General features: G+C 40.2%; 2 protein-coding genes across 2 annotated transcripts; both read right to left on the reverse strand.

Moving 5' to 3' along the window:
• Positions 1–321: 321 nt before the first annotated feature.
• On the reverse strand, positions 322–4,605 carry psmb10 (proteasome 20S subunit beta 10). The gene is made up of 8 exons (XM_019269120.2): positions 4,440–4,605; positions 3,541–3,634; positions 3,048–3,145; positions 2,804–2,944; positions 2,490–2,605; positions 2,208–2,266; positions 1,523–1,674; positions 322–615 (listed from the first exon to the last, which is right to left on the reverse strand). The coding sequence occupies exons 1-8, from the start codon at positions 4,502–4,504 to the stop codon at positions 504–506; spliced, it is 837 nt and encodes a 278-aa protein (XP_019124665.1). The 5' UTR covers positions 4,505–4,605; the 3' UTR covers positions 322–503.
• A 6,669-nt stretch (positions 4,606–11,274) lies between these two features.
• On the reverse strand, positions 11,275–23,522 carry aif1l (allograft inflammatory factor 1-like). The gene is made up of 6 exons (XM_010738411.3): positions 23,346–23,522; positions 23,146–23,207; positions 20,856–20,922; positions 16,984–17,025; positions 15,691–15,853; positions 11,275–12,874 (listed from the first exon to the last, which is right to left on the reverse strand). The coding sequence occupies exons 1-6, from the start codon at positions 23,368–23,370 to the stop codon at positions 12,787–12,789; spliced, it is 447 nt and encodes a 148-aa protein (XP_010736713.1). The 5' UTR covers positions 23,371–23,522; the 3' UTR covers positions 11,275–12,786.
• Between the last annotated feature and the right edge of the window lie 336 nt (positions 23,523–23,858).

Consider the following 23,858-nt stretch of genomic DNA (forward strand, 5'->3'; position numbering starts at 1 on the left):
GTTTCAGGCATACAACAACGTTGTCCAGGCTCTGTTTATCTCAGCTTGTTGCACAAGATTGTTTCCATTTTATAAAATCTATGGGACTGAGTAACATCTGAGGAGCCTGAGAAGAGAAGTCTGAGGAAGTCTCTGCATTTGCACCATTTTGAATCGGGTTGGGATGTGAGTGAGAGAATACACTGGATGAAAAAGAATGAAGATTATTGGAAATATATTTAAAAAGCCATTCATGCAGATTTTTACCAGAGTAGAATGTTTCCATACTCAGGTGAATAATGTAATAATAAAAAGAACGTCACAAAATAACTGCCAGGCACCGATCATTCCACAAACAAAAGCTTTTATGACTTAACCACTTCTTTTATAATCACTTATGCTTTTTAGAGAGACTACTGCAACAGATGCTCTGTTCTAAATTCTTGGACCACATCTTTCTTTCTTTTTATTTGGTACACTGACATAACTACACAGTGAATAGATTTTATTCCATCAGGAACATTTCATTCAGTGTCCATGATCTGAACAGATTCGTTGATCACATCCAGAGAGAGCGGGGTTACAGTTTTGGTCAGGACAGCCGTGGTGTTGGGCTTATACCTGTACTGTCCCTCTCTGAAAAAAAGACAAAAAAAAAAAAAAGTGTCACATTCAATTGTACAAGCAGTACTGCCAGAGGAGGATATTAAAGTCATGATTCCTTTATGTCACATTTTCACTGTTAATTAAATAACTAAAATATGACCTGAAATGATTTCCACTTTTTATTCATAGTCTTTCTCCAGGGTGATGATTAAAATATAATAAAGAAAATTCAGTAGGGGGTAAAATCCACTCAAAAATATTATGTGGCTACACTGTTTCAACACTGAACAGACAGAAATCTGACATTAATATATGTGTCCACTATCCACACACAGATGTCCTGTTACAGAGCCCCAAATACACCTAAAATCATCTAGAGATGATGTTTTCATAATGCAAAACTGCTATTATATCTGCATTTTGACTATGACTTTTTGTAACAGGGTTATCTTAAAAACTAATTTTCAAATGCAGTCCTTTGTCAGGTCACAGTTAAAAAAATATAAATACAGGGACACAATAGCACTAAACACTAGGGGTGCAATGACACACAAAATTCATGGTTTGGTTCGGTTCGATACTTTAGTGTCGCGGTTCGATATTTTTTCGACACAAAAAAGAGAAATTTCCATGCCTTTTTCAACTTGTAGTTTATTGAAATTACCAAAATGGTGCAGCTCTACCTGCCTCATTTTCTGCTGTGCATACTTAGAAGTTAGAACCATGTAAAACAAGAACAGCACCTTGTAAAAAAGGCATTAGCCATGTTGACTGAACCGAGACCACTGAGTTGAACTGTTCAATACAGATACATGTATTGTTGCACCCCTACTAAACACATAAATCTATAAAAGGTATATATATATATATATATATATATTAATATATATTATCATATATATATATTATATATCTCTATATATATATAATGGCTCCCCTTTTTCCCTTTGTTGTGGGTTTGTCGTAGCCTCGCAGGTACTGTACTCCAGCTTCAGTGATAACACACAAGTCCACATTGCTGCCTGAACCCAGGTCACAGAAAATCCCTGCAACAATGGCATCGTGCACAAGCTGCTTTGCCTCCTCCAGCTAAAAGAGAGAGCAGCGAGAAAGAATTGAGTTTTTTTTACAGATTCATTTCCAAGACAACTTTCAGGCCACTTTAAAAGCATAAATTTTCAAACCACCAGTGACTTCACACTGAAAGAAGTTACTTTACAGGCAGAAATCTACTTTGATTAACTAAAGATACATAGTTGGAACTTCTTCAGAGGTCGTACATAAATGAAATACAATGAACACTGTCTTCAAGAAACTACTGTCCAGATGGGGGGATTGCACCAAGTAGGCTTACTCAGTCAGCCAGGTAACTTCTAGAGCATGCGATAAATTTAAACTCTTTAAATTCTAAACATTTGGTAATAAATAGCATAATCAATACTTAGTTAAGTTTTACAAATTTGGATTCAAAATATTAAAAACTATTCATCCTTCCTCCATCCACCTTCACCAATCCATAATGGTAAAATGAAAAAAACAAACATCAGAGGGGTTTGATCAGAGCACTCAGTGCATTTCTCTTTTTGATTATTACACCGGCCTTCAAAGGAAAGTAGTCTTACCTCCATATTAGGTTTGAATCTGTCCTCAAATACAGAGACAGCAGCTGCAGCTCCAGACCCTGAAACCAGAATCAAACATGTTTTACTTGTTTTTACTTTTTCATAATATGCTTTTTAATTTTTGTTCAATGATTATTTGGGTTTGAAACTTTATTTATTCAGCTGGATTTATATGATCAAAACAAAATGATCTGTTTTTTTCCCCTCAAAAATCCCTTCAGACATCTGCCCAGCCACATAGAGAAGTACAGTATATAGTACATTTAACACGTAAACACATACCCATGGTGAGGAAAGGCAGTTTGTCGTAGGAGCCATGTGGATAAACGCTGTACAGGTGAGCTCCATACACATCGACTCCTCCAATGATCAGGGATGAACCTACGTGACCCTGGTATCTGAAAAAACATCGAGACGTGACCACAATCTCAATTTCAGTGGGAGGAATAAGGAGTGACGGTCTGCTTAGACATGTGTGGATGTTAATGAACAAAGGAAACCCGAGAAAACCAAAGAGAGAAGATATGAGGATTCATGACAATGAAATTAACCATAAGTGATTTGGATTATGTACACTTTATCTCTGTTACCCTCACCTGAACAGCATCTGTTTTAGCTGTCGGGTTACCATGGCAACAAGGGGAGGTCGCCCTGTGTTGAGGGTGTGCAGTTCCACATTAGATGCCATGATCTGTGTGGTGATCTCTGCATCTGCAGCCACGCCGGCCCCACAGCAGCTGCAGAACATACAGGAGTTTAACAAGTTTAACAAATCAAACCATGGCACACAAAGAGGACACAGCCAGGGTTATCCTGCTGTGGAACTCTGGTTTTACCCACTAGATTTTTGGAGCAATGTAATGAATCTTCATGCAGTTTTTGTCAGCCACCACCATGTCGTCTGTAGCCCTGGTGTCTGCCCCCAGGATCACACCATCCTGACAGACAAGAACAAAGAATATAAAAAAAATAAATGAATAACTGAAACTGAAGGCAGATCCTCCCCTCATGTTGTATCAGTCCTGATGGGCAGTTGGTACCCTGCGTGGCAGCCTCTCTCACCAGTGTGTAAATGTGTGTGACTATGTGAATCTGACAAGTGTTTTAAAAGTGCTTTGAGTGGGGGTGGTGTTTAGCCCCATGTACAGAGGCTCAGTCCTTGCCGCGGCGGCCCAGGGTTCGAATCCGACCTGTGGCTCTTTCCCGCATGTCATTTCCCATCTCTTTCTCCCCACATCCTGTCTCTGTCAAATAAAGCTCAAAAAGGCCAAAAAAAAAAAATCTTAAAAGTGCTTTGAGTGGTCGGCATTTCAAAAAAGAACATTCCATTTACCTTGTAAACAATACCAGCGATGGTAGTCCCTGTCTTTCTGGCCTTGGGGGCATTGTAGCCAAGCTTTGACAAACCAGACTCTAACACTGCATTCCTGGAAATGATAAATAAAGATTAAATCAACAGATGAACAGAAAGGCCAAGACACTAAAGATTAGGGTTGATTCACTGCAATCCTCCTGTCTCATATTGTCCTGCCATAAACACCCTATAACTATTCAATACACTGCCCAATACCATGTAAATGTCAAAGGTACATACCGAGACATAATACCACATGGAAAGAGAGAGTTGTATGTGTACAAAGTAACATTTGAGCAATATATAATGAGATGACCGAAGTCTGAACCTTTAGTAAATATGAGCAAAGATGGAAAAAACTTTTTCTCTGGTGGATGTAATGACATAAAAAGGACAATTAAGGGTTTACGCAAAGTTTCTCTTCCAAACTAAGGATAAGTTTGTTTTTTTATTGACTGCGATGCCCTAAATGTGGGGGGTTACATTTTACAGTAATATTGGTCCATATATTGGCTGATTGTGGAATTTCTTTATATTCAATGTATAGATTTGATAAGTTTTAGTGAAATAATGAATCAATACTAAATCAATTTGAAGGAAATGTCTTCAGGGTTTCCAAACCAAAATTGTGTTCCACGTGTAGTGTAGGGACAGCTTTCAAACAACACTAGATCTTCTTGAAAAATGAAATTACAATTAGACAATGTTATAAACAAAATATTGTATCTGGGACTTGGAAGTGAACTCATGATGTAAGTTTTTTTTTTTAAATATTCAGGCTTCAGCCCTATGTGAAACGGGTTGCGTTGCTCTTATAGTACTTCCTCATAAACAGAATTTTAGCCTCAGTAACAACAGATAACAATAAGAGTCCATACCTGCGGCTGTTTTCAAAGCAGAAACCATTAGTCTGCTGGTCACAGGGCTTCAAAGTGTGAAGCATCTTCAGTTTGAAGACAGAAGAGGAGATGAAAATGAATTTCAGAGACGACTTTGTCAGACTTTGTGTCAGCACTTTCCTGGACTTTCACTTTCTCTTTCTCAGCACAAGCCAAGCCCTCCTGCTTCCACTGTAAAAAAAATATCCAGATTTTTTATCTCATATACCAGTTATGAGTAAAAAAAAAGAATATTATTATTATCCCAGTCAATTTTCTTTTAATACACTGAAGCAAGACTCTCTGAAATGGCATAATTTATGGAATAAGCTGATTTGTATGAGAGAAAACATCCAATCTCATTGTGCCTCTTGAACCAATATTAACTGATATTTCTTGCAGTGTATTAAAGTTTGTCAGTGTCCAAATGTAAATCTGGTTCCCAGGTGCCTAAAATGTCGGCTCAGGTAACATGCATACCGAAATGAACAAACTGTTGAGTTTCACTTTTTAAAAAGAAGTTAAGCAGTTAAACCAAACCAATGTACAATATATCACATGTCAGACTTATTAGAAATCTTTGAAAACACTGCTTCTTAAAATGACATGCTAAGTACAGTTATTACTGATGTTCTCTGCGCAGTATCTTCGATGTTCCTAGGACTGCACTCTTCTGGACTGAGGCTTCAGATGTTGTTCCTGGGATTTGCTGGAGCCACGCTCCCAGTTTGGGGGTTACTGCCCCAAGTGCCCCCACTACCACGGGGACCACGCTACCCTTGACCTTCCACATCCGTTCCAGCTGCTCTTTCAACCCTTGGTACTTCTCAAGTTTCTCATGTTCCTTCTTCCTGATGTTGCCATCAGCTGGGATCGCCACATCTATCACCACTACCCTCTTCTGCTCTTTGTCCACCACCACTATGTCTGGTTGGTTAGCCAGGATCTGTTTGTCAGTCTGGAAGCTGAAGTCCCACAGAACCTTGGCCCTGTTGTTCTCAGCCACCTTCTGTGGTATGGCCCATTGGGATTTAGGTACTTCTATTCCATACTGGTTTCAGATGTTCCTGTATACTATCCCAGCCACTTGGTTGTGCCTCTCCATGTACGCTGATCCAGCTAGCATCTTACACCCTACTACTATGTGCTGGACTGTCTCAGGGGCTTCTTTACACAGTCTGCATCTTGGGTCTGGTCTACTCTGGTAGATCCTGGCCTCTATGGCTCTTGTGCTTATGGCCTGTTCCTGTGCTGCCATGATTAGTGCCTCTGTGCTGTGTGTCAGTCCTGCATTATCCAGCCACTGGTAGGATTTCTTGATATTAGCCACTTCCTCTATCTGACGGTGGTATATGCCGTGTAGGGGTTTGTCCCTCCAGGTTGTCTGTTCCTCCTCCTCTGCACCCTCATCAGGGTTCTGCTGCCTGAGACATTCACTTAGCAGTTCATCCTTCGGGACCATCTTTCTGATGTATTCTCGTATTTTCGATGTTTCATCCTGGACCGTGGCCTTGACACTCACTAGCCCTCGGCCTCCCTCTTTCCGCTTAGTGTATAGCCTCAGGGTGCTGGACTTGGGGTGGAACCCTCCATGCATGGTGAGGAGCTTTCTAGTCTTGATATCTGTGGTTTCTATCTCCTCCTTTGGCCAGTTTATGATACCAGCGGGGTATCTGATGACTGGTAGTGCGTACATGTTGATGGCTCGGACCTTGTTCTTACCATTCAACTGACTTTTCAGGACCTGCCTTACTTACTCTGTCGTTTCTTCAAATTCCACGTAGATGCTGTCTGTAACTATGAGATCAGATCCAGTGCAGAAGAAATGTCTATCTATAATAAATATTCATGCAGATATTTTCAACCAACAACCTGTCACAACAGTTATAACTAGAACTTTATTTATATGTAAGATTACAAGTCTGTCACATCTAAGTTTTATTTTTGCTTTTCTGTTTTCATACTTTTCCCTTTTCATCCATATTATACTATCATGTAACCATGCTGGTGCTATGTTACTATTGTACAAGGTGAACTAGTATGACTAGTATGTTCTTTCAATAAAGTCTGAAATAAATAAATAAATCGGGGTATGATCGTTAACTTTTGCATGCATAAAACTTGTTTTTGCTCGGAAAATCTAAAGCATATTTGTTCATTTAAAAAAATCAGGGTCACAGAGTACATATAGAGAAAATGCACTATGGGAACTGTAGATCAACTTAGCAAAGTAGTGCCGTATATGGGCCATCATTCAGACTTAACCTCATGTATTCTCTTATGACCTTTATGTAAGACACAGCCTCCCTCCAAAAATGCTGTGAGAGTTGTAGACAAGGGGTTACGTAACTCATCCAGCATGTAATACTTAACAAAACTACTATAATTTCCATCGAGTTTCATGAGAATGTGATTCTGTGATATGTGCCACACCCAAGCATTACCAAAACTGTGTTTGCAAAACCTCCCAGATTAATTTGCCTGAATGTACTCCAAAGTGGTCTCAAATGTATAACTATAAAACAAAAACATTACGTCTGCATCCTATTATGTTACTGAAATTCCACTGAAATGACTTCTTTCTGTCATCCTGGTTACGTGATAGAAATCAGCCCTCATGGGGTGCTTACAGTAAGTCTACTTTGCACAACATGTTCAACAGGATGCAAGCATTTTTCCTGAATATTTTGCAGTAAATGTATAAAAACTCTGTAATTTCTACAGTTTATCACATCCATCCTCCTAATTTCATATATCACAAGACTGTTTTGAATCATGCTGAACTTAACATGTGAGTGTGCATTTGTTTTCTACGCTAAACAAGAAGAACAAGTCTGTTTAATGCTGTAGATGCCTGACAAAGGCATGGCTGTCAACAAGGCCCAAAGCAGTTTGATTGCATGTGGTCTGACATTGTTCTTTCTCCTATCTGCTCTCTAACTTTTATCAATCCGTCACAAAACTATGCAGATGTGTTGCTCGATGTAACGCTCTTCTAAATTACAAAAGATTTTTGTTCGAAGAGTCCAGCATAGTGTTCAGGTGGCTTGATAGGCAGTAGAAAGTAACTGCTGATCCACATTTCATGCTGCGTATAAACTCCGTGCTAACAGCTGAAAGGAATGCCAAACACTGCAAACATTCATCACGGGATCTCAGCGTCTTAAACCTTTTTGTCATTCTGTTATTGTGTTATGTTCATTGAGTTGTGTGATTCCTACCCGTGCATGTTTCCACAACCTTTTCAAGAGTTGGAGAGGCGAATGAGAGCAAATATTTGGTAGGATTAAGAGCAGTGTGGAGACTCATCTGCCTGCAAAGACTGAGATTTGCAGCAGTTTAGCATTCATGGAAAGATTATTTTAAGAAAATCCAGTTATTAAAGTTATTACATGGAAATAAAACACTGAATCAAAGTAACTATTCATCATGGAATATCTACAATGAAATGAGTGTGCTGTCTAATATCTTAATTGGATGTCTTGCTGAGATCCAGATCTTTTCTGCTCATGGATTTTACAGATGTGACTTCTTGTTCAGTGCTGATCTGGGTTGATCTCCATCTCCAGAGGCATTAAGTCACCGCGTCATCTCAGCGGTGTTTCTTGAGCTTTAACAGAGCCACTTCTCCTGTAACTCACGACCTGGAAGATTGAGTATCCTCATAGACACGTTGTGAATAACAATCAGCTCGTCAAAGATGTGAAGAGCAACTCAGTGACAGTAATAGACAGTAAAGCCTCTCAAATCAAACCGAAAAGCACTGTAAAGCACAGCGTGATGTATCTCAGGGGATATCCTAAATAACAAGACAACGAGACAATCTTTATTGTCAATAAGTCAAAGTACAGACTAAACAAATGCAAGTTTCACTCTGTCAGTGAGTGATCATTAAAGTAAGAATGGCCTGGTGAACAGTTACCATGACACTCCGGAGAGGTCTGGTAGGAATTAACAGTTAGTACCAAAAGTCCTTGACAGTGACACTTTTGTGAATGAGTGTGTGTGTGTGTGTGCTCTCTGTATGTGAATTAAGATTAAAGGATATTGATAATATAAACATTTTTATACATAATCCCTCCATTTTAGGGCACAATAAGTTGATCATCAAGTGCTTATAGTGATGTGTGTTTAAGTTGTGTTTGTGCTTTTATTCATCATGTGGAAATCTGAGGAGTGACTTCCACCATAGTCTGTCCATAAATCTCTATTTCCTCTCATTCACACATCATAATAGCCCAACTCTGACCAGAAACTGACAGATGTGATCACCCTAAAGCTTCTAAGTGGCGACATCTTGTGGTTGCTTGTCAATCTAGCTGTTGTGATTCATCCACCGAGGTTGAGCCCAGTTCTACTCATTTTAGTTTCTAAATAAGAGAAATAATGAGAAGAGGTGCTCGTTCAGAGTGAGTCTAAAGTTTGTGGGTTTTAAGAGATCCTTTAAAGGATGCTTGTACAGGTTTGGATTTGGATTCAATAGGAAGTAGGTGAAAGGTTAAATGGGGGTGTCACAGTGAAGTCGTTTAAGACGCTGCAGCTTAACAAGTATTTGTAACACACAAAATAAGGTCTGTGGTGGCACCAAAATCCAACCATGAGTAGTTCAAAGACACATAAGAAGATGGCAGACATGGAAATGTGTCCATGTGATGATTACAGGTCCTACGCAACTTTAAACTAGAATGAAATGAGACCAGACAAACCAACACATACACTTTTAAATACACTTTAGATGAGTTAATAAGGCAGGAGCTGATCAGAATTAAACAATTCTGATTTGTTACAGTGTTACATTTACATTAAGTTACCTACACTAAACTGTTGTTTTTATATGTCTAACAATTTGCTTCATTTGTCTGCTGGTTCAGTATATCAGCAGCTCTGTAATCAAGGCTTCGTTTCCATGCTATGTCAATGCAAATTTAAAATTTCACAGCAAACTGAACTCAGAAACGATTTGAAGCAAACTTATTTAACAAAACAAAACAAAATTAAAGGCTTACTGCAACGATTTAGTATTCTACTTATGTAAAAGTTGGAGACCAGAGGAGTTGCAGCACCAGAGGTCGAGGTATCTTTTAGACTGTTAGAGTATGAGTCAAGCTTACACAATGTGGATCCAACATTTACCATAATTCAACTCAGTGTCTGTCTTTCTAGATCTGCATTGCCTCCTAAATGTCCACTATTTTCTTTGAGTCTTGGCCCAAGCTGAAATAACCCACATAACAAATTCATGTTTTGTTTTGTTTTTATTCAAGAACTGAAAAATGCCTGCAGAGACACATTATACAGGCTGAGTTAGTCCTATAGATCAACTGAATACATGTGTCAAATCTGTGGAGCCGACTGTGATGTTCTTTTATATTTTTTTTATGTCAGTCTTTGAGAAGAAATTCAATTTAAAAGTCTCGCTTTATCCGACCCACAGATTGTGCTTTTTTATCTGCAGTTTGCAGATGGGGCCTCAGGAGCTGCTGCTTGTACTTGACATTATAATAATTGTATTATAGATATTATGATAATTGTATTATAGTTGTCTGCTGACAGTGATCTTAATGAAGCTCAAGTTTCGCTCAAGGGTTTTCTCTGACCACTTTTTGGCCAACAACACATGAAAATATCACACTTCTCCTGTTAATACCAAATCTTTCTTATTAAATTAGGAGACACTGATTTTCATTTTTCATAAATCTATTTCATGTTGCTTGTTCAGCAGTCTTTTATTATTACCTGTGAAATATCTCACTCACGTCCCGGACGATGAGCAACCAGTAGATGGCAGTGTGTAAGCGAGGGAGTGGGTACTCTGCTCTGGGATACATAATGCATTCATAATTCCCAAAGTCAGCCACAGACCATGAACTACTATCACTGCAGAGTGATGCAACTTTGGAATATTTGGTCTTGACTCAGCAATAAGTAATGAGTGACTATAACAAACACTCTATATGGTAAATCTCCTGAACGCATAGCTGAAGCAGCCTGACTGATGACACAGAGAAATTAAAACAGTTTTTGAGTGAGAAGGAACAAAATTAGAATACAAATAAGCTACCTGCAGGAAACAGAGTAGGCACAACTGGACCTAACATAATCTCCCCGGGGGGTCAGTGTCATCACAATTAGCTACTTCTTGTTTTATTTCTCCTTACAGGAGAATCCCTGCACTGCCCAGCTCTTGTTATTTCTGTGCCTACGTAAGCCTCCTGGCAGTTTACTGCATGCAACGGTGATTATCATTTTAATTACAGAGGTGCTTATTATAATCCTACTGGATCCCGCCTGTTAGGATGCTTGTTAAAGTATTGCTCACACCCAAGCAGCAGCTGCTCTCTCCCAGATGAAATGTGAACATGAACGACCTTTACATAGAGAAAATCAAACTGTATCAGCAGCTATTCGCTTTTTTCATGAAAACATTTTATTGCTCAGGAGCGTGTATGCATACAGCTGCACGTACAGTACATTAAGCGTCACGGAGACAATGGAATGAAAGTGTTATTACAATGAAACAAAGATTCTCACACGCCATTTGTTTTATCCGCCTGTGAAAGCACTGGAAGATGAATCTATCTGCACGGACGGCCAAAGATGTGTTGCAACTTGAGTATTTATGACTGTGGAGTTTTGTAACCTTTCACTGTGCAAGACAAAAGGGCTACAGCATTACTGCATCAATGACTACATCTCCCTCTCAGCGTAGTGAGTCATCCGTCCATGGTTGATATGTGTTCTGAACCAAACGCAGGTGTTAACTAGTAAATAAAAAAATATATATTAACCACAGATAAACTGATCACTGTAATAAACAATTCAAAACTTAACAGGCCAGTGTAAGAAGAATTTTTAATTCCTTTGGTGTCTGCAAACAATGTGCATTCATAACAACATTAAAAGATGTAATAAATCCCAATCAGGAAAACAAAATGACATAATAGTTTTAAACATGTTAAGCGGGTTAAAAATGACTACAGGTACCAAAATTCACAGTAAATAGTGTGAGATGTGGGAAAATTTCAACGGGAGAGAGAGAGAGAGACAAACGCTGAGGCACAAAATTCAGAAATTCACAGGTCAATGAACCCAGTTGGATGGAGGGAGGAGGGGTTGGCTGGCTGGTGAACAAATATGAGGGAGGAATGTGAATCCAACACAAAGAGAAATTGATAACACATATTAATGAAATGCAAGACAAGGTTAACAGTTAAACAGATTACTGTGAAGTAAGTAAAAAAAAAATCATTGTAAGTGAAGGGAAAACACTACTTTTAAAAATTCACTCACTCAGAATGGAAACACCGTATCAATATAATTCAACAAACATCATCAAAACTATCTTACCAAATAACAAAAAGAACATTATCATCAAGGTTTTCTGGAGTTAGTGAGCTAAGAGGACTGCTTGAACTGAACACTCCCTATTTTCAATCTGTGTTTAAGCTCTACAGTATCTGCATGTTGAGGCACTTGGAAAGAATATGATTGTACTGTGTGAAGTATATTTTATGTACATTTGTTATGCTCCCGTGCCTGTAAATCACACTCCTTCCAAAAACTAACATGTGCTCTAACCCTACAGATGTAAAACCGAGTCGGATTCACTGTTCCTCGAGTCACATACTGAAACTGAAAGTCCCATGGTCAACATGATCGTTTGTTCTTCTCTCAGCTGAATATTCGAAACGCAAAAGCAGTACAGACATTTACAAAAAATCTTTTTTTTTTTTTGTCAGATCATGAGGTGGCCACGATAACCTACTTAACTGATTCCAGATCAGCGTTGCGGCTCCGAGGGCTGACGACTTTTACCCAGAGGAAATGGGCTGGGTCTGTAATCTCTGGCACCTGATCTAAAGCGAGACGCTGACCAAGATTAGCCTGGCAGGAATCCATCCGAGACCAGTGAGGACAGTGCAAAAATGTGTTGGAAAAAAAACTGCTTCTTTTCTCTTGTGCTTCCCCTAAATGCATCCTACTGAATGTGTCCCAAACACGAAGCAAAGAAACAAGGAAGGAAAAAACGCCTCTGGAGAATTCCCTTAAAATATAAACACTTACTACAAAAATGTAATTTATCAAGCAGGTTACATGGACAACTATCAATGCTACATTTTAAAAAGGGAACAAAAAACTAATTAAAAAAATAAGATGATTGATAATATTCACAGTCAAACATCATTTAGTGAGTTGTGGGCTTGTCTTCCAAATAACAGAAACCTTGCACACACCGTATATCACAAAATAACATCCTCAAATCACTGGTCCCACACTAATACAACACTCCACATGTTAAGAGAACGACTCAATTTCACGCAGATGACACCCTCTTCTTCTCTCGCGCTTAAGGCAGGCTAGCAATGTCCCGCTTTGGAGGGGGTCCTTCTGGTTTGCAGGGAGAGGCGTTGGCTTTGTCCTCGAAGATCAAGACCCTGTTGGAGAGAGGAGAGCCACGACATAGCAGAAAGAGGGTCAAACTTATTGGCATCGCTAGGTGGTTGCTAAGGTGTTGCTAGGTGGTTGCTAGGCTGTGTTAGGTGCCTTCCTCTGGGATGCTGAGCTCTGGTACTGTAGGACAAACATCATGGCTGCTTTGCTGTAATGTATGTTTGTACATAAACAATGATATCACCCTGTATGATTAATAGACAGCAAGCACACTAATCAAATATGGTTATAGCCATGTGCGTTGCCCAGCAGGCAATATAGATTATATAATTATGTAATAAGATTTGTTCTTGGCTGTGTCATATCGATGTTTGACTAATAAAATAAATCATAGCCTGCAGTTAATGCGCGTTTTGTGTGTTGAATTCAAATTAAAAGATAGAAAAAACATTTATTTTCATCATCAATTCATTTACAGATTATTTTTGTAATTACTAGACTAATTTCTTAATTCCCAAACCCTCAAGTTGACGTCTTCAAACGGCTCGTTTTGTCTAACAAACATCCCCGAAACCCCAAAAGTTATTAATTTTCTATCACATGAGAAAGAAAAGCGGCGACTCTTCACTAGTGTGAAACTAGAAGTAGTTATTTTTGGTATTTTTGCTCAGATTACACATGTGATTAGTCAGTCGGTCGACTAATCGATTTGATAATTTGAACTGAAATTAATTAACACCGGCAGAAACAGAGACGAGAAAAACCTCGGCGGGTTCAGCACCATGGAGAGAGTCACGAAGAACGTAAATTGGACGACAGAAGGTCGTATAAGATGTGAAGGTATAGATGACAGAGGCAGGACGTGTGAGTGAGGAGTGATAGTCGGCTACAGTCACGGTCGAGGTATGAACTGGCTGAGCAGTGAAAGGAAAGGAATGAAGGGAAACCACAAAGGGACTGCGGGGAATAGTGGTTTAGGCTGCACACAGTAGAGTGAGTGATCCGACAGGAGCTATTCAGAGCGAATGCCTGTCTTTAATTTCCTTTTTTGGAAAACTCTCTCAAAGCTCCACTAAGCCCATAAGGAGCAGTGATCCCAACAACCAAACCGGCGCTCAGCAACTCAAACTCTGGCACATCTCTCTGGCAACTGCTCTCATTCAACCATTTTGTCTTCAGACTTTTTATACATCTCCTCCTGACAGTCGTCAGTCAACTGCTGATTTAATTATGAAAGCCAATAACGAGTGAAATATCCTGTTTTTGTAAATGAACCATAAATTATGCATAATATGAACCAGATATTTGAGGCGTCTGCCATTCAAAATCTTGGTAAAACATATTAGAATGCATCTTTGCAGACTTATGCACTGCTCTAATAGCGACTTTATTCAAAAGAGCTTTTACAAACGAGGCCCATCTGTGGAGCACGACCTCAATTATTTCCTCTAATTGCAACTAAATCAACTGTTGCCCTGCTGAATGCTTTCGAGTGACGCTGCTCTAAAGCTGTTTTGTACTCCCAAACTTCTCCCCCCCCACCCTCTCTTCCTCTCTCCAGAGACAAAAACAGCAGCACACAAGAGAGGCGTTGTTAACCTTTGCAGCTATCGAGAGAGCAGGCAGCAGTAGGCTGCTGGCTGGAGTTAAGAAGGAACAAAGTAATAAAAAAAAATATTAGAGCAGTAAAGATTAGTCAGTTATCTGATTAGGTGTCAACTATTTTTATGATAATTGCTTGTTTCATTAAGAAAAACGCCCAAATTTTGTTATTTCAGCTTCTTAAAAGTGAATATTTTCTGCTTTCTTTAGTCCTTCCTGACAGTAAACTGAATATCTTTGAGTTGTAGACAAATCTGAGCATGATTTATCAACATATTTTACTATTTCACTGATGTATTATTCAAGAAAATGATCGACAGGTTAATCGATAATGGAAAATAATCAGCAGCTATAGCCCTAAACAGCGAGATACTCTATGTACTGCAGGTAGATAAACCCACAGGCTGTGACCTTTAATCAGGTCACGGCCTGATTTCACAAAATCCTTCATTAGAATACTGATCCAAGTTAGTGAAAAGTGAAACTGGGATTCAAACATCTGTTTAAAAAATTTGACTAAAATGTGGACAAGCGTGGCCGGGAGGGAATCAGACATTTATAAATAGCGGCTGGGGGATTATGGGATACACTTCCTCAAAAAATGGTTTAAAGGCCAAAAGGAGGAAAAGTTATGCATTTTTTCTGCTTGTGGTGTTTTTTGGGATTATGAGATTTGTCTACTAAAGGGGTCCGGGGCAGCTTAGTCCACCAGAGCTGACATGCAAGCAGCCAATGCACTCATGACCGACCGGAAGTCTGCTTTAAAAAGGCTTACGCTGCCTACACTAAACCCTTTTTTAAAAAACAGCAGGAAATATGTCACCTTATCCACAGAGGTCAAGTGAGAAAAGAAATCATTCGAATGTAAAAGTTTCAGTGTTTTCATCGGTCCTGCATGACCGTCAGTGGTTAATCAGCCTATCGTCAGTTACCTAATCACATGATCCCGGCTAAGGATAAGGATGGGTTGACTATGGATAGGCTAGGGTTTTGTTGCCATGGAGATTAACGACTAACGCAGCATGTGGGAAATGACATCATCGCCAGTCATCCCCGGACCTCCTGCTGACGGATGAAACAATTGGCTGACGCAGCACACGAGTCATATCCTCCCTCTCAGACACACAATGAACCAGCAGATGGTTTGTAGACGCAACTAACTCTGCATATGTGTAAAACATCCTATTAAATATTTATATATATATATATATATATATATAATCTTTATACAAACACACAGGCAGAGAGCTTTACTTACAGTTTGAGCACAGCGGAGCGCTTGCCCAGCATCATCTTCACAAAGTCCCTGTAGTTGATAGTGTTGCTGCTGCCGCCCGTCACCTCCACGATCATTTTTTTCAACTCCAAGTGGGTCTTTGGCACCCCGAGCTTCTCCATCATCCTCTTCAGACCCATCATATCTGCGAGAGGGCAGAATTCACAAACAAATCCATTGTTAAGTGAGAGAAGGTGACGCATTTTTATGAATTTATCAAGGTAAGGCAGGCTTTATTGATCCAACACTGGTGAAATTCACTTGTTACAGCTCAATGTGGATAAGAAGGACACTCATAAATAAGAATAAAATAGGAAAATCAAGATTTTTACACACATCAGAGAACGTAAGTCTGCATTTCTAACAAAAAGGGAAGTGAAACATCATCTAAATGCTTAATTTCATGTATCTGAAGCATTTTAAAGGGCCACTCCGACAGTTTTACACATCACGAGTTCATCATCACGAGGACCACTACGCAACCCTGATGATGTCATGGTTATATCAGCTTGGGACCTCTTAATTTGCAATTTTAAAAACCATGTGGGGTTTTGGAAGACTGGAGGATTTAAGAGGCTTTAATGAAAGATGCTTTTGTGTTGCATCATGGGACCCTGTGTGTCTGGAGCTTGACCCATACATACTCAAAATAAAAAAAATCAGGATATCTCAGCCTCTGGTGCTTCAGTTTTGCTCCGTCTCTTGAGAGAACATTATGTGTGAAGTGTGGTCATAAATCTCTGGAGTACCTCTTCACAAAAGGGCTTCAGGAAATATAAATAATGATAAATATATTATGATTACAGCCGTGGATATTGTCCAACTGGCTCCTGTATTTCTAGCGAACAAAAAAAAAAAAAGAGTCCTGCAGAGCCCTGTGAAGCTGTCGACTCACGACAGCTTGCTTAACGGCGCTCTATAGTGGGAATAATGCGATATAAACGATATATTTCACACTGGACCAACAAAAAAACAAAAGCTGCTTCTTTCAGGACCTGCAGACAGGCGCCAAACAGCTGTCTGACTCCCACGGTAAAGTTCGCATCACATCTGTTCAAGGACTAAAGACCTTTCACGCCGGTGTGCAGTTTGAGCTCACTTTACATACAGAACAGACATGACACATGAGCCCGTTCAAGCCCTGTGCTCACACTGGTCAGACAACACACACACACACAGTATTAATTACTGCTCGCTCATGTCGACACTGCACATGGGTGTGCTGACAGTTGTTATCTGGGCTGCAGTTGGTGTTTTAGTGCGACCGTTACTTACCAATCTCTCCCTGGTCGTTCAGGTCAAACTCAGCATATTTATCTGCAAAATACACACACGGACAAGAGGCGATTACTGACAGTCTGTGAGCTCACAGGCCACATACGCGAGTGCAACATTTTAACATACACAAACCACCAGCTGGTGTTTTACATGTCAGCAAAACTGTGTGTGTGTGATTTCACTGTCTTACGCTCGGCTGACAGCTGACCTGGCAAAAGAAAAGACCCAAACAGCTGATAGTGGCAGGTGTGTGTGTGTGTGTGTGTGTGTGTTTTGGATGTCTGTCAATGGACAGCAGGCAAAGGGCAGCTGAGTGGGAGAGGGAGGACGTGCGAGAGTGAGCGGGTCAGGAAGTTAAAAGAGAACTGAAAGTTCAAACGCACAAAAGCAGGAAGGAAAACGACGACGGTGAAACTTGGATACAGTACAGTAAATCCGATCCTTTAAGTCAACAAGCAGACATTGATGCAAGTGATACTTCAAAGATGCATTATGCTTTTTATATATACTTGTTCTTTTTCTGAGAGTTAGATGAGACGTCACATATCAGGCAGATGTGACAGCATTAAACATCTTCTCATCTCCAATATGTTGAATATCTATTTGTTTTAAGTTATTTACAGTCTTATTTTAAAGTGTTACACACTCAATCTACACAATTTTGACGAACTATTGAAAACTTTCAAATCAATAAGTGGATTTGATATTGTTTCCAACTCAGTTAATGATGTTATTAATGATGTTATCCTTTTAGGTATTTTAATTTATCATCCTTTTTCTGGAGAAATAATATTTGAGAAATATAGATTTTTCACTCCTCTTCCTGTCCAGTTGCAGCACAGAAGCCTCCCCATACTCACTTCTTATGAAGAGCCTACATCAGTCGAGTTTTAAGAGGCCATAAAGCAACTTTTAAATGAATCCCTCCCACAACACTTAAGTAGGATTTATCACTTCATTAATTAGTTAATCACTTTATTGACATTCCAGCTAAACCCTCGTTATCAGGTTTTATTTTAAAGCTTCTTCAAACGATCTCTACGACTACACGTAACAGTTTGCAGTATCTCACAAACAGAGCAGCTTTAGAGAACACGTCGGCCATAGAACTTTTTTTTTTCCATTTTATGTCAGCTGAAGAATCAATCACGCACAAACAAACAGCAGACGAGGTTGTAGCAGCGTCTGAGAGGGTTACAGAAGCACGTTTCCACCACAATTGTACCTCAATTACTTGGTTTGTTTGAGTTCACAGCCAGCCATGCATGTTCTCCCATGTACAACGACAAACCAAAGTATATATATGTATAAAAGCTCTACATTAACGTGGTACTGAAGTGGCTGCTCCTTTGAAATACCAGAATCGGACATTTTCCTGCCTCTCTTTTGTCCACAAGACCGTCTCTTTTTGGTCAGATTACACTTGCTATTTCTGTCCCACAGTGGAAGCTCTGTGTGTGTGTTGGAAGGAAGAGAAAGGACTGTGTTAACTGTGTGAACCCATGGGGAGTAGGACAGGACAATGGTAACCCTGTTCGTAAACTCTGAGGAGTGGGCCTCCACACACACACACACACACACACACACACACACACACACAGAGCTGTTCTTGAGTGGGCCACTTGTCGCAGAGCAGCCTGTTGATCATCTGCAGCCGCAGAAAATGGCTCAACTGAACGAAACTTAAGCCCGGAGTGAATCCTCCTGACCTACATTCCTTCAAGCAACTAATGTGACAAAATGACGAGCGGCATTAACCTCTGAACCGTCTGACATTTTCTGCCTTAATTCTCTTTGTGATTAAAGTTTGATTTTAATCTTAATTGTCTGACGATGAGTTTAGATCATTTTATAAAAGGAGGTTTTCCCTGGTAAAAAAAACAAATAACGATGAAATCTTTGAAATGGACGATGACTTCCTGTCGTTTTTTAAGCCCGCAGATAAACAAGGAATTTTTCCATCCTTTTAAAAAGATGCTGACCCTAAGGGTATAAAAAAAAAAGCTTCAGTGAAGGCTTCTGTTGTTTCTGAAAACAACCTGATATCCGTTCTCTCTTCTATCTGTGCACAGACATTTTTATAAAAAAAACGCCTGAGAAACCGTCGAATGGCAACACAGCAGATATCGTGAGCTAAACACACAAGAACAAACGCGTGAAAAAACAATTTCACTGATTTATTTCAGCCATTAATCTATGCTCTCCTCCTCTGACACGCAGAAGTAAATATTCAGCATGCAGGGGCGGCAGAGCTGTACAGGAATGTGCTCTCTCTCTATCTAGAAACTGATGGACTGACGTTTGGTTTGGTGGAGGTGGAGGTGGAGGTGGAGGCGGTGAGCAGCGTTGATGCCATCGATGATAACAACGCGAACAATACGAACTTTCAACTTGACACTGACTCTTGTGCAATGAGTGTTCAGGCGGTGATTATCAGACTAATGTTTAACCTGCAGACATTTACCAACTTATACTGTACAAATCCAACATTCTCCTCGGCACCATCACCGACCTTCTAAAATCAAATATTAAACATTAATACAATCAATACATCTGTATCACTTGTTAACAAGCCAAAAGAGAGCTATTTTTACATATTAATACACTGTTTTTTTAAGGTAAGCACTAGAATAAAGGGAGGTTTTACAGTTTAACAAGCCAAATACTATTTATCCATCCATTATCTGTAACCGCTTATCCTCATCAGGGTCACGGTGGGGCTGAAGCCTATCCCAGCTGACTTTGGCCGAGAGGCGGGGTACGCCCTGGACTAGAGTTGCCAGTTCATCACAGGGGCACATAGAGACAAACAACCATTCACATTCACATTCTACGGACAAGTTAGGGTCACCAATTGATCTGTTGAGTGCATGTCTTTGGACTGTGGGGGAAAACCGGAGTACCCGGAGAGAACCCACACAGACCCTAACCCTAACTCCCTAACCCTACTTTTAAAGTGTCGATCAACACATGATCCGTACTGCCACCACATTTAGATTTTTGGCATTGTGTACATACTTTATCTTGGGGGTAATAAAGTTTTATCATATCCCATCTTAAAGACAAGCATCAGTGATATAATGAGTGAAATATAACAACTGATTCGTCCAAAAATGTTCAAGAAAATACTCTGCTGCAGCCTTCATGTGAACGTTGTTTAAAAAGGTTTGGGTCATGAGTTGGGTTGACTTGTGTGTTTAGATGCTGACCTCTGGGTCAGTGGGACAGTATGGAAAAAAAAAAAAGAAATCAGCAACTCTCTCAGGATCTGGGTGTCAGGTCTTCTTTCTGTTTATATATTACTGCTCCATTTCCTCCGGCTAGCAGAGATTGTAAGTAGGACACTGGAGCATGTTTCTCATTTCAAGGCGTACGCCCCGCTTATTAGAATAAACAGCATTATGTTATTCTGTCTGGGAAAGTCAGAGATAAAAAATCTGCAGAAAAAGAAAAAACAAAACACTCGACATGCACCCAGAGCATACATGTGTTATATCAGAGCGACGGGGTGGAGCTCTTTGATAAATCGTGTAATTTTGTTCCCGTAATTGGCTCCTAGTTTGTAATGTTTTCTCTGTTCCCAGGAGGGATGAGTCTACCCGACAAAAAGTTCGGAATATTGTAACAACAAGCAGAGAAACGCCCGAGCACATTCCTCCAAGGCCACTGAGGACTTGGCCTTGCAAACCTCTTTGAAAAATCACAGCAGTCTGTCTTTTCCCACAGAGAAAAACAAAAAAATAAAAAATGTTGAAGACTTGCATGTGTGCGCAGACTGCCAACAAACAAACAAATACTGAGGGGAAGACAAAAGTTAGAAGAAAAAAAAAGGCAAACACGCCCTCCCAGAAACTGCTGAGAGGACTTACTTTTAAGACTCTCCAGTTTTTCCGCCAGGTCTTCTTCATCCCTGTATTTCTGGTCTTCCAGGTATTCCTAAAACGGGAGGAAGAGGGGAGAACAAACGGAGGAAAAAACAGGTTTAACAAGTTCGGCTGAAAGTGAAACCCCTTCACATCTGCTGCTCTGGTCTTATTTCAAAACTTTGTAACTTCCTGCCGGGTTAAAATTAGAGCATTAAGTTCTGTCAAATGTGTCTAGAACTTCCATCTAGAGAACGATGACTCATCTTAACATCCCTCCTCCTCCGCCTCCTTGTCAATACTCATCACTGTGTTCATTAAGTGGAACACCTCACGAGGGGTGCAAGGGAAAGAGCCTGAAGGGAGCTATTCTAATGAAATTATAATGACACAATCTGCCATGTGGGAGTCGGGTTTAATCTACGCGGGAAGGAAGAGAGAGAGAGACAGAGAGTGTGGCTGTTCTCTGCGTTGACCTCTGTGTGTCTGTCAAGCTTGTAATTAAGGGTGAAAAGGATAAACACCACGCGAGTGGATGTTTATCGCGGGCGGCTGAGTCAGCCGTGCTGAATCACGACTGCAGCCTCCGCCCGGACGTGGAGGAATGTTCTCTCGCGGTCACAGCGTTATCTGAGTATGCAAGTATATTTGAACAAGCATCACAAACACACTGCAGACGTTTCTCCGGGCTGCAACTAGAGGTCAACCAGAATAATCTGTGCCTGGTGGAACTGGTGATATCGACCTTTTTCCTAATGCAAACTATCGACCAACGCTGAGCTGAGCAACTAACTAAGTATTTTCATGATCAGATCATCTGGATTCATTAATTCTGTCCATTACATTGACTCAGAGGTCAAGCTGACATCTTAAAAAGGTGCAGTGTGTAGGATTTAGTTGCTGCATTGCAATCTCCTCACATCACCTCACCTTCCCAGTGTAAAGGAGAAACAACACCCTGTCAGTGTTTGTCTGTCCAAGCTACTGGCGGAGGACCCGCTCTTATTTTCAGATGATTATACATGCATGAAATCATAGTTATAAGTATTATTTTCTGTATCGGCCTTATTATAAAAAAATAGAGGCCACCGATCTTACACGCTGGACCTTTAAAGGAGCAGTGCGTAGGATTTAGTGGCATCTAGCAGCGCAGCCTGAAGGAAAAACTAACGGAGGCTGTGAAACCTGCGAAAAACGAGAAAGGCGGCAATGTTTAGCCTGTCCGTTCTGAAGAAACATGGCAGATCAACATGACTAACTCAATGGAAGATGATCCATTGCATCTATAGATATTAAACGCTCATTGTAAAGGCATCAAAAACACAACAATTCTTATTTTCAGGTGATTATACGCCAATGGAAACATAGTAATGCATATTATACTCAATTTCTGCAATGGTGTGCCACAGACTGGACCTTTAAAATAGCAAACAAACTTAAAGGATATTGGTAAATATTACAGGAAATAAAAAAAAAAAAACTATAATGTATTCATATTAAAGAAGCTGAAATTGGAGGATTTGGGGTGCAGATGAATTGCCTGTCAATGGATTAATGGACAACACCCTAGATACGTGACAGAATATTGGACACAGGACCCATTTGTGCAAATGCGCCCATGTTAATCTAATGGAATGGAAATGTGTATTAAAAAAAAGAGGATTTAATCACAGCACAGCTGTTATTTTTAGACCTAGTCACTCAGGAATGAGCTGTTCTCTCTAACGAACAAAGATGATGAAGGAAGAAGATCTAGAGAGGGTTTGCATGTGTGCACAGGAATGTCACAGGGACTGCAGGGCTGCGACCTTATTATCCATGTGTGATGACAGAGGGGGGTGGGGGGCCAAAAGCAAAAGGAGGGAACAGAGATTAACACAGAGACATCATAGTTAATCTGTGGGAACTACTACTGCAGAGGTATGTAACAACGCGAGGCCTGATGGCAGACAAAGAGCCTCATTCAGGGGCCAACCAGGAAACACAGTCGGTGCAAGTGCACAGAAAATATGAATGGAGGGCTGGTTGATCGATATGTGCAGGTCAGGAGAGAAAATAGTCCCACAGGAGGAGCACAGACAGGGATGTGTGACAGCATGCAGCCGGCTCAACAAGTGCCACAGAGAAATCAATAAAAACGCATCAGCTGTGCGCATCTCTAATAAACATGCGCGGTGTTTATTATCGTGCACAGTCTGTGTGTATCAGCCTGCACGTTCAAAAACAAGGCCAGTGCCAAGTCAAGTGCGTGCACGCATGTTAGGATGTGTCATAATAAAAAACAAAACATACGCACCTGGTTTATTTCCTCCAATTTCTGCCTCTGCTGCTCCTTTAAGAAGCCAAAGGCTTTCCCTCCTGCAACAGAAAAGCCCGTTATTGTCACAGCAAAGCTGGGTAATATCGAGACAGAGGTCGGCCTCCTGATGCTCTATTGTAATGAAACCCGGAGAAATTGCACAAAGCATCCCAGCTGATTTTTTATTATTTATTTACCTTGAGTATTTTTATTTGAAGGCATCCCGGGATTTATCTGTAACCCAACAAGTCCAGAAGAAAAACGAGAAATATCCGAGCCAGAGGGGCCGACCACCGCAACTGTCCGCCGGGGCGATACTCTCCTGTTCTCCGTGAGAGATTGGACTGAGTGAGCCACTCAGCTCCGGTGTCAAAGCTGGACGCGTTAAGCCAAGAGGCATCCGGTCAAAGCCTTTCAAAATAAACTCTTAAAACCCACCCCTTTAACACAAATAGGATGAGACTTTATTGATTCTATTGATTATAGTATATAATTAAATTCAGGACTGAAATAAATACACTGTTTATTTGTTTGTAATCTTGTGCACATATATTTTCTTATTATTTTGGTTCTTAACCTTGTTGGAGGTACCGAACCCCACCAGTTTCATATGCTCATTCACCGAACCCTTCTTTAGTAAAAAATAAAATATGATTTTTTTTACTGGTGCACAAAATGAACCGTGAATTAACATCACCTTGTTCAAATAA

This window comes from Larimichthys crocea, chromosome IX (assembly GCF_000972845.2).
Source record: "Larimichthys crocea isolate SSNF chromosome IX, L_crocea_2.0, whole genome shotgun sequence".
Taxonomy (NCBI): domain Eukaryota; kingdom Metazoa; phylum Chordata; class Actinopteri; family Sciaenidae; genus Larimichthys; species Larimichthys crocea.